General features: G+C 42.7%; 1 protein-coding gene across 8 annotated transcripts in view; it reads left to right on the top strand.

The window, feature by feature from the left end:
- NUP98 (nucleoporin 98 and 96 precursor) overlaps window positions 1–11905 on the top strand; it is a 134143-nt gene that overhangs the window by 9822 nt on the left and 112416 nt on the right. For 7 of the 8 annotated variants that reach the window (XM_017894400.1, XM_017894402.1, XM_017894401.1 and 4 more), the window contains exon 2: window positions 10427–10530. In XM_017894400.1, the coding sequence (XP_017749889.1) occupies window positions 10455–10530 (76 nt within the window). In that variant the 5' untranslated portion in view covers window positions 10427–10454. Of the gene's footprint in view, window positions 1–7239; window positions 7262–10426; window positions 10531–11905 lie in introns of those variants that run through there. The other variant, XM_017894398.1, reaches the window with a different exon arrangement.

Genomic DNA, 11905 nt, shown 5'->3' with positions numbered 1-11905 from the left:
AAGTGCTGGGATTACAGGCTTGAGCCACCGCGCCCGGCCCGTACCAAATCTTAATAGCCATAGTTTGTCAGTCATTCTTTGAAATGGTGGGCTGGGCGCAGTGGCTCACACCTGTAATCCCAGCACTTTGGGAGGCTGAGGCGGGCGGATCACGAGGTCAGGAGATCAAGACCATCCTGGCTAACACGGTGAAAACCCGTCTCTACTAAAAATACAAAAAGTTAGCTGGGCGTGGTTGCGGGCGCCTGTAATCCCAGCTACTTGGGAGGTTGAGGCAGGAGAATGGTGTGAACCTGGGAGGCAGAGGTTGCAGTGAGCCGAGATTGCGCCCCTGCACTCCAGCCTGGGTGACAGAGCAAGACTCTGTCTCAGAAAAAAAGAAAGTTAGTTTGGGGGGGTTAAAATGGTGTTCCATGAGAAAAACAACTTCATTTAGCTTTCAGAAGTAATACAGGTGGTTTGCCCCTTGATATCCTTTGTATTTGAGTATGCAGAAGTTTTTGAGTATTTTCCAATACCGAATTAAAAGAAGTGTGCTGTAGTGTTGAGAAATAATACAACTAATAATTTTTATTGCTTCATTAAGGACCCTCTTAAGTGAAAGTGGAATTTTTGGTATTGTAAATTGTAGGGTCCAGCCCCACAGGGTTGGTGGGTTTTTCTCCCCGCGTGTGGAGGCGAAAGATTGTAGGAATAAAGACACAAGACAAAGAAAAAACAGCTGGGCCTGGGGCACCACTACCACCAAGTTGCAGAGACTGGTAGTGGCTCCGAATGCCAGACTGCGCTGATATTTATTGGATACAAGACAAAGGGGCAGGGTAAGGAGTGAGAGCCATCTCCAGTGATAGGTAGGGTCAGGTGGGTCACGTGTCCACTGGATGGGGGGGTGGGTCCTTCCCTGCCTGGCAGCCGAGGCAGAGAGGAGAGACAGAGAGACACGGCTTACGCCATTATTTCTGCATGTCAGAGACTTTCAGTACTTTCACTAATTCGCTACTGTTATCTAAAAGGCAGAGCCAGGTGTGCAGGATGGAACATGAAGGTGGACTAGGAGCATGACCACTGAAGCACAGCATCACAGGGAGACGGGTAGGCCTCCGGATAACTGCGGACGGGCCTGACTTATGTCAGACCTGCCACAAGAGGTGGAGGAGTAGAGTCTTCTCTGAACTCCTCTGGGGAAAGGGAGACTCCCTTTCCTGGTCTGCTAAGTAGCGGATGTTTTTCCTTGACACTGACGCTACCGCTAGACCACGGTCCGCCTGGCAACGGGCATCTTCCCAGACGCTGGCATTACCGCTAGACCAAGGAGCCCTCTGGTGGCCCTGTCTGGGCTTGACAGAAGGCTCGCACTCTTGTCTTCTGGTCATTTCTCACTATGTCCCCTCAGCTCTTATCTCTGTATGGCCTGGTTTTTCTTTAGTTATAATTGTAGAGCAAGGACTACTATAATATTGGAGTAAAGAATAATTGCTACAAACTAATGATTAATGATATTCATACATAATCATAATCTATTACCTGTATCTAGTATAACTATTCTTATTTTATATATTTTATTATACTAGAACAGCTCGTGCCCTCAATCTCTTGCCTCGGCACATAGGTGGCTTGCCGCCCACAGTAAATGGGTAACAGTGAAGAATTCCGTGTTAGTTCAGCACCATTTGGGTTGTTTCTTTGATTCATGCTGAGTTTCCAGCATTTTTACACACCATTGATATTGCACCTCATCACAGAGGTCAGAACAGTAAAGAAAAAAGGCAAAATGTCTTAGTTTTATTGCGAAAATGTTTTTGATTTCATGGAACCCCTGGAAGTGTTGGGGACTTGTAGGCGTCTTTGGATCACACTTTGAGAACCACTAATTTCAAACAATATTTCACATTGGTTCATAGAGCCCTAAGCTGCTTCATAGGGCAGAGCTGATGGTGTTCTACTGTACCTACTCCCTCTTCACTTCAGCCAGAGCAGTTTCTGCTTATGTCTGTTTTATATGTCGGGTTTCATAGCTAAGAAATATTTGAAAATAATTGGTCAAGGGGAGAAGAATTGAGCACCTGATTTAGGGCTGGTCTGTTCACGAAGGGACCAGTTCATCCTCCGTAAATGTTACAGTCACTCATCACTTCACATCTTTGTTTAATTTTACTTCCTTTGACACAGAGCTTACTAGTATTTGCATGCTTAACCTTCTTGATAGGTAAATGGGGCCGGGTGCAATGGCTCACGCCTGTAATCCCAGCACTTTGGGAGTCTGAGGCAGGCGGATCACAAGATCAGGAGATCGAGACCATCCTGGCCAATATGGTGAAACCCCATCTCTACTAAAATACAAAAAATTAACCAGGTGTGGTGGTGGGTGCTTGTAGTCCCATCTTATCAGGAGGCTGAGGCAGGGAAATCGCTTGAACCCAGGAGGCAGAGGTTGCAGTGAGCCGAGATCATGCCACTGCACTCCAGCCTGTCAACAGAGCAAGACTGTGTCTCAAAAAAAAAAAAAAAAAAAAAAGAGGTAAATGGGCCTGGCACAGGGCTCACCTATAATCCCTGCTCTTTAGGAGGCCAAAGCAGGAAGATGGCTTGAGTCCAGGAGTTAGAGACGAGCCTGGGCAACATAGTGGCACATACCTGTGGTCTCAGCTACTTGGGAGGCTAAAGTGGGAGGATCACTTAAACCCAGGAGGTCCAGGCTGCAGTGAGCCATGGTCATGCCACTGCATTCCAGCCTGGGCAACAGAGTGAGACCTCGTCTCAAAACAAAAACCAAAAAGAAAACAGAAATAGGTAAATGAATTTGTAAATTAAAAAGATGGATAGTTGAGAATAAAGATGTGAGATTGATGGAAGAGATTGAGTGATCATAGTAATCTCAATATATTGTGTTTATGCAGGGATGGGATTTGTTTTTGTTTACAGTGGTGCTTTATACTTCTGCTAAGTGATCAGTGGATGACACTTAAGCGTGGAGAAATAAGAAATTATGGCATTCTAGCTAGCCATTGATGAACCAAAGTGAGGGGACATTTATTACACTTTTTAAATTATAAATACCTGTAAAATACCAGTTGAAAAACGAAACCAAATGCTGCTTTTGAGGAGCTCTAGTATGAGGCAACTTTGTGCTCCTACCAGTCTTTTGGTGTAGGCTGTACAATCCCTATTGTTCAGATGTAGAAATTGAGGTCTGAAAGATTGAATATTATGACTTACACAGTAGCAAGTGGCAGAGGAATTTTTTATTTTTTTAACTTTTTAATTTGAATTAACTTTAGATTTTAAGAGTCACAACAGTGGTAACTGACAGGATTTTTTTTGTTGTTTATTTGAGATGGAGTTTCGCTCTTGTTACCTCACTGCAATCTCTGTCTCCTGGGTTCAAGCAATTCTCCTGCCTCAGCCTCCCGAGTAGCTAGGATGAAGGCATGCGCCATCACAACCGGCTAATTATGTATTTCTAGTAGAGATGGGGTTTCTCCATGTTCCTCGGGCTGGTCTTGAACTCCCGACCTCAGGTGATCCGCCCACTTTGGGCCTCCCAAAGTGGTGGGATTACATGCATGAGCCACTGTGCCCAGCCTTATACAGTGATTCTTAATAGTTAGATATATATTCTTTCTTTTTTTTTTTTTTTTTTTTTTTTTGAGACGGACTCTCGCTCTGTCGCCCAGGCTGGAGTGCAGTGGCCGGATCTCAGCTCACTGCAAGCTCCGCCTCCCGGGTTTACGCCATTCTCCTGCCTCAGCCTCCCGAGTAGCTGGGACTACAGGCGCCCGCCACTTCGCCCAGCTAGTTTTTTTTTGTAATTTTTTTTTTTTTTTTTTTTTTGTTAATTTTAGAGTAGAGACGGGGGTTTCACCGTGTTAGCCAGGATTCTGGTCTCGATCCTCCTGACCTCGGTGATCCATCCGCCTGCTGTCCTCGGCCTCCCCAAAGTGCTGGGGATTTACAAGGCTTGAGCCACCGTGCCAGGCCTATTCTTTCAATTTATAAATTTATTTATTTGGTTTTGGAAACAGAGTTTCACTGTTGTCACCCAGGCTGGAGTGCAGTTGCATCATCTGGGCTCACAGCAACCTCTGCCTCCCAGGTTCAAGTAATTCTCCTGCCTCAGCCTCCTGAGTAGTGTGCAGGCTAATTTTTGTATTATTAGTAGAGACAGGGTTTCACCATGTTGGCCAGGCTGGTCTCGAACTCCTGAGCTCAGGTGATCCACCAGCCTTGGCCTCCCAAAGTGCTGGGATTACAGGCGTGAGCCACCGCGCCTAGCCGAGTGATAGAGATTTAAACACAGATGTCTCACACCAAAGCTAATGTACTCTTCACTCTAAAATGATTAGGGTTATGTTAAGGGAATGGAAAAAATGCTGCTCAGTGCTGTTAGGAAGGAGCTATGTAAGATACTGTAGACTCTTTAAAATTAATTTACACCCAGTGAGCAAAGTCAAGACTTTTTTTTTTACCCAGAGCAGCAAACAGGTAAAACACTCAGGTGGCAGGTATAATAACAAATTATTGCATAGCTAAAAGCAGCTGAGTGATAGTAGTTTACGTAATCAGTGTTGGAAAGGAGGAGGCGAAGTAAAGTGTTTTATTTTTTTTAAGATGGAGTCTGACTCTGTTGCCAGGCTGAAGTGCAGTGGCCCGATCTCGGCTCACTGCAACCTCTGCCTCCTGGATTCAAGTGATTCTCCTGCCTCAGCCTCCCAAGTAGCTGGGACTAGAGGCACACACCACCATGCCCAGCTAATTTTTGTATTTTCAATAGAGACGGGGTTTCACCATGTTGGCCAGGATGGTCTCAATCTGTTGACCTCGTGATCTGCCCGCCTGAGCCTCCCAGAGTGCTAGGATTACAGACATGAGACACTGCGCCTGGCCTTTGAAGTGTTTTTATAGTAATAAAGAGTTTAAGGGTGTGCGGCAGTCTTGTGAAAGCAGGTGAGGCTTGAGCAACAATTTTTAGGAAGAAGAGATTTTTTTTTTTTTTTTTTTTTGAGACGGAGCCTCGCTCGGTCGCCCGGGCTGGAGTGCAGTGGCCGGGTCTCAGCTCACTGCAAGCTCCGCCTCCCGGGTTTATGCCATTCTCCTGCCTCAGCCTCTGAGTAGCTGGGACTACAGGCGCCCGCCACCTCGCCCGGCTAGTTTTTTTTGGTATTTTTTAGTAGAGACGGGGTTTCACCGTGTTAGCCAGGATGGTCTCGATCTCCTGACCTCGTGATCCGCCCGTCTCGGCCTCCCAAAGTGCTGGGATTACAGGCTTGAGCCACCGCGCCCGGCCGAAGAGATGATTTTTAGAGAGGGTATGATGTTCTTTTTTTTGTTTGAGACAGAGTGTTGCTCTGTTTTCCAGGCTGGAATGCAGTGGCGTGATCTTGACTCACTGCAACCTCCGCCTCCTGGGTTCAAGCGACTCTTGCCTCAGTCTCCCGAGTAGCTGGGATTACAGGCATGCGCCACCGCTTCTGGCTAATTTTTGTATTTTTAGTAGAGACGGGGTTTCTCCATATTGGCCAGGCAGGTCTCGAACCCCTGACCTCAGGTGATCCACCCACCTCGGCCTCCCAAAGTGCTGGGATTACAGACGTGAGCCACCGTGCCCAGCCTTATAGAGGATATGATGTTCTAACCAAGGGAATGGCTTGATCAAAGATCTATCCTAGGTAGGATATTGTAAAACAGAAGGTTCCAGATAGTTTTGTTGGGATATGTTATTAGGTTACATTATGTCTCTTCTTCCTGGAATTCCACCCAGCCTCCTTTCCCAGCCCTCTTGTCTAGGGCAAAAATTTTCATTCAGTTTGACTGTGTGTGATAATCCCTGCCTCTTAGTATTTTTGTGAAGATTAGATGAGAGGACGTATGAAAAAATACTTTGTAAAGTGGGAAGTACTATACTAGTCCATTCATCTAACAAATATTTATTGTTTTTGCTCTTTGCTGGCTTTGATACAAAGGAGCTTAATGAAGTGAGAGGAAAAACTACTTCCCATTTGTGTCTGGAGTTAGCAGCAAATTGGAAATGTCTTGGGAAGCTTGCATATATGCATCTTTCAGATAGTCTTAAAGTTGACAGTTGCGTGGAGTTGTTTGTTTTGTTTTGACCACATTTCAGGATAGCCACCACTTTTCTGGGTAGAAAACTGAATTTTGTTGTTGTACCCAGAGTTACAGAGATCATAAAAGTTAGATGTGTAAAGCAGTATATCAGTTTATAGAACTTCACTTTGGACAGTGTCAGAATATTTGTCCTTGATTGGACTACTGATGTGTATTATAAGGCATACTTCTTGTATCTAAGAATCTGAATTATTAATTAGGAGATTTTTGAGCATAGAGAACAGAGTAAAATTAAGGGTAAAGTTAAAGGTCTCTTTTCTATATAACACAATTTCATTTTCTTTTTCTTTTAAATATACCAAAAGAAAACTTGCAACGGGTATAAGTCCATTCATAAAGAAAAAAAGGAGAAAGGTTAATCTTTGTTGTAAATTTCATCTTTGCCATGGGTATGCCTTATACATTATCCTTACTCCATGAAAGAGATTATTTCTGGTGACTAGAACTCACATATTTGCCAGAGAAGTGTCTTTCCCTGATAGTGCTGGATCTGTAGTGCCAAATGTTGGTTTTGTAGGTTCCCCGTTTATAGTGAATGCAAGGTCATTTCCCTTTAATTAGCAGTGTTCTTTCTCTAGGAGCTGTAGGCTCTAGATTCTAGAAGCATCGGCCATGCTAGGGTCAACAATAGCTTTGTCTTGGGCAAATAGATTCTTGTGCCTTAATTTCATCCTTGTAAAATAGAGATAAAAATACTTACATCATTGGATTCTTGGGAGGTTTACATGAGATAATTCATAAACAGCATTTAGAACAGTGCCTGGGACATAGTAAGAACTCAAATGTTATCTTGTATTTCTTCCTGGGGGAGGTTTCAGCTTGGGCCAGTTTAACATATTTGAAAGAATAAAGGCTTAAGTGTGATATGCCTTTAAACTTTAATGGGTTTATTTCTGTCTCTAGGATTACTTTTTTTTGAATGGATTTCACTACATTTTTGGAGTAAAATCCAAATGGAGTGGAAAATAGTTAATGCAAGTATCTGTATTATCTAGTTCTGTTATTTGTTTGTTGAGACAGAGTCTCTCTGTGTTGCCTAGACTGTACTGCAGTGGCATGATCTCAACTAACTGCAACCTCCGCTTCCTGAGTTCAAGCGATTCTCCTGCCTCAGCCACCCGAGTAGCTGGGATCACAGGTGTGCACCACTGCTATCAGCTGAGTTGTGTATTTTTAGTAGAGACGGGATTTTGCCATGTTGGCCAAGCTGGTCTCAAACTCTTGGCCTCAAGTGATCTGCCCACCTTGGCCTCCCAAAGTGCTGGAATTACAGGCGGTGAGCCACTGCATCCAGCCTTATTGTTAATAGAGGAAGTAAAATGCTACATGTTCTTTCTCTGATTGTGTCAGTAGTCACAAACTGAAAACCCACGGGAACCAGGCAGTTGATGTAAATGAGTGATATTGGGTGGGTATTGTGGCATGCTGTCACAGAAGAGAGGTAAATAGAGGGAATTGCTACTAAGCTCCAGCCTGTCATTGCCATGAAGTGATTACAGTCATAGTTAGGTTAATTATCAGGTTTTTCACGAGAAGCCAAAAATCCCTCGTCATTTTTTGGCCATAACCTTATTTTATTTTTTTATTTTGTTCATTTGTATTTTTTGAGACGGAGGCTCACTCTGTTGCCCAGGCTGGAGTGCAGTGGCACGATCTCAGCTCATTGCAAGCTCTACCTCCAGGGTTCAAGGAATTCTCCTGTCTCAGCCTCCTGAGTAGCTGGGACTACAGGTGCCACCAACATGCCCGACTAGTTTTTGTATTTTTAGTAGAGACAGGGTTTCACCATGTTGGCCAGGCTGGTCTCAAATTCCTGGCCTCAGGTGATCTGCCTGCCTCTGCCTCTCAGAGTGTTGGAATTACAGGCATGAGCCACTGCACCCGGCCAAGGGTGTACTTTAGAGTAACTTGAACTTTTTCTGAATGCAAATGTCTATACCCCAGCCCTAGACATTTTGGTTCAGTATTTCTAGAATGGAGCCTGGCAATTTGTATTTTTGTTTGTTTGCTTGCTTGCTGGAGTGCGGTGGCACCATTCGTAGCTTGCTGCAGGCCTGAACTGGGCTACAGTGATTCACTAGCTTCAACCTCACTAGTAGCTGGTGCTGCATACAGGTATGCACCACCATGCCTCGTTTGTATTTTATTTTATTTTTTTAATAGAGACAGAGTCTTGCTGTGTTGTCCAAGCTGGTCTGGCTTTAAGCAGATCTTCCTGCCTCAACTTCCCAAAGCATTGGGATCTACAGATGTGAGCCACTGTAACCGGCCAGAGTTTGTATTTTGAAAAGCTTGACGCCTAATTCTGATGTGGCCCTCTAGAACCACTGGTTTTAGTGAGCTTTGTTTAATCAAAGGAGTTACTCAATTTTTGGATATTGAGATAAATAACTATTTAATTTTTTTTCTAGGGAATTTTAGGAGAGAGAATATTTCTGTAAAGCATCATTTATTTAAGGAACAGCCTTATCTTTTTCAATGTTGCACAAAATGTTGGGGTATTAGAGCGACTAGAAGTGTTAGTGGGACACTAGAATTTGGGGAAGACCTCAAAATGTAGTATTTAATTCTATTATATGAACATGACGTGAGTTTCCTAGAAGAAAAGACTACATACATTGTGTGGCTATAATAGAAAAATCATCATACCTGTCACAAAATCCAGATAAGCATGATTGGCTGTTTTCAGAGTTTTTATACTGAAAGTAGTTTACTTATTAACCTATTGTCTACTGGCAGATAAGAGGTAGCAGGCATCTAAATTTAAGGAAAATTTATGGAGGGGGGAAGCTCTTTGCGTAAACCATACAGCTATTTTATTCAGGTGGGGTAATCAAACTTTTCTTTGTAGTCATTCTTGGAACAGTTTGGTCCAGTTCATTAAATAACCAGGTGCATAGTTTGGATACAGGAGTGAAATAATTTATATGAGGTGAGGGTTTTGTTTTGTTTTGAGACAGAGTTTCGCTCTTGTCACCCATGCTGGAGTACAGTGGTGCAATCTCAGCTTACTGCAACCTCTGCCTTCCAGGTTCAAGCAGTTCTCCTGCCTCAGCCTCCCAAGTAGCTGGGATTACAGGCATGCACCACCACACCTGGCTAATTTTTTTTTTTTTTTTTTTTTTTTTTTTTTTTTTTTGAGATGGAGTCTCGCTTTGTCACCCAGGCTGGAGTGCGGTGGCCAGATCTCGGCTCACTGCAAGCTCCGTCTCCCAGGTTCACGCCATTCTCCTACCTCAGCCTCCCGAGTAGCTGGGACTACAGGCGCCACCACCTCGCCCGGCTAGTTTTTTTTGTATTTTTTAGTAGAGATGGGGTTTCACCGTGTTAGCCAGGATGGGATTAGAGTTTGAGCCACTGTGCCTGGCCAGAGGTGAGGGATTTTCATCACAGGTTTTCTGTAATCTTAGAAGTAGAAGATAGATAAGTAGGGGACCATAGAGAATAGTCTTAAAACGTAATCTCCAAGAGAATGTCAGGGTACCAGAATCTCTAGGATTTAGAGATAGAAGGCAGGGCATGCATAATTTGAATAACATTTACTATTATCATGTTTTATATACCTCGAAGATAGGGAAAAATAAACTTTGTAATGCAAACTATGGAAAATAAAGTCTTGGCCGGGTGCGGTGGCTCGTGCCTGTAATCCCAGCACTTTGGGAGGCCCAGGTGGGTGGACCACTTGAGATGAGGAGTTTAAGACCAGCCTGGCCAACATGGTGAAGCCCTGTCTCTACTAAAAATACAAATAATTAGACACATGCCTGTAATCCCAGTTACTCTGAGACTGAGGCTAGAGAATAACTTGAACCCAGGAGGAGGAGGTTGCAGTGAGCCACTGCATACCATTCCATTTCAAAAAGAAAACCTGACAAAATGTTAGCTTTTAGGTGGTTGGGGTAGCAGACTGTGGTTATAATTTTTTGATGGGTATGATTCATAACCTCCTAGGTGGATCATGTAAACATCTTGCCTCGTAGACCTGAAATACTTACTGATTAAAAAGGGGACTTAGGTTAAAAAAAAAAAAAGGTTGAAAACATTATTTTAAATGGATGGTTAATGTTGGGATCTGAAGTTTAACCTCAAATTATGAAGTTTAACCTTACTGTTCGGCTCAGGAACGTTGTAGATTAAAGATCATTTTACAAGGTTTATTTTATTATACAGTTTGAGGATATTGAATGAGAGTATATACGATAGTTTGAATAGGCCTAAGTTTGTGGAATGATAGATTTTCTAAAACAATTACATTCCATTTTGTGCTCTTTAAGAAAGAGTGATAATGTTTTCTTCTTCCCAGATTTCTGAAACAAAGACTCATTTTGAAGATGTTTAACAAATCATTTGGAACACCCTTTGGGGGTGGCACAGGTGGCTTTGGCACAACTTCAACATTTGGACAGAGTAAGTTTTAAAAGGATAAAAGGGGAAACCTTAATTACTCTCTTCTTACTAAGAACAAATCCACTCTGATAAGCTTTAGGTGGGAATTTTATTTATACTTTCGTATTTACAGCAAAGTCATCTTGAAAAAATAACTAGGGTAAGATCTCTTTAACAGTTTTTAAGAAAGTAGAAATAAATTCTAAGTTTTCATGGCCTTCCTCTGATCATCAGTAGAAGATACCTAAAATATTTGCATTATTTTGGTTAACAGAAAGTTATAATTTGTTACTGATTTTCAGACCAGAAAATAATTCTTTTAATGTTGAAGTCTAAAATGCAGTTATGAAATAACTGCCCTGGAATTTACCCTGTGAACATGATGTGACATTCAGATGTCACAGAAATGTTAAAATGTGGAAGTGTCTAATCCCCATCAACCCTGCTGAAATCTAACTCCCTTCCTACCCAGTATTGTATATGACTGATGTCTTATACAATATCGTATATGACTAATTGCCTGTAGCAATCCTTATTTACATTTAAACTTTTTTTGGAGGTGTTTTGTTGTTGTTGTTGTTGTTGTTGTTTTTACCAGAAAGCCCCCCCCAAAAAAAATTTTTTTTTTCCAGTAAAAACCGGAAACCCTGCTAGACAAATTCTAAAAGAACTGTGACACTTTGTTAAAAATGTTTATACTCATCCAAGGCTGGAAAGAATGGTATAATGAACTCTCATGTACTTATATCCCAACTTTAACAATCAGCATTTTCCCAGTTTTTATCTCTTTCTTTCCAGGGGGAGGAGAGCATCTTAACAGAATATTTTAAATCCCAGAAACTTTCTCTACTTGATGAAATTTATTTATTTATTTTTTTTTTGAGATAGGATCCTGCACTGTCACTGAGGCTGGAGTGCATTGGCAGTATCATGGTTCTCTATAGCCTCAACCTCCCAGACCCAAGCAATCCTCATACCTCAGCCTCCTAAGTAACTGGGACCACAGTTGCACACCACCATGCCTGGCTCATTTTTCTCAGCTCGCTGTAACCTCCACCTCCTGGGTTCAAGCAGTTCTCCTGCTTAAGCCTGCTAAAGCGCGAGGGGATTACAAGCATAAGCCACGGCACTGGGCTAAGGATTCTTTAAGAAGCATAACAAGCCTCTATCATACCTAATAAAATTAATAATAATTAATAATAGAGGAAGTTTTTTTTTTTTTTGAGGTGGAGTCTCACTCTGTCACCCAGGATGGAGTGCAGTGACGCGATCTCGGCTCACTGCAAGTTCTGCCTCCTGGGTTCAAGCAATTCTCCTGCCTCAGCCTCCCGAGTAGCTGGGACTATAGGCGCCCACCACCAGGCCCGGCTCATTTTTTTTTTTTTTTTTTTTTTTT

Source organism: Rhinopithecus bieti, unplaced genomic scaffold, assembly GCF_001698545.2.
Source record: "Rhinopithecus bieti isolate Rb0 unplaced genomic scaffold, ASM169854v2 scaffold_21412, whole genome shotgun sequence".
In the NCBI taxonomy this organism is placed as follows: Eukaryota; Metazoa; Chordata; class Mammalia; order Primates; family Cercopithecidae; genus Rhinopithecus; species Rhinopithecus bieti.
The sequence above is the reverse complement of the archived record's forward strand: the minus strand, read 5'-3'. Positions and strand labels throughout refer to the sequence as shown.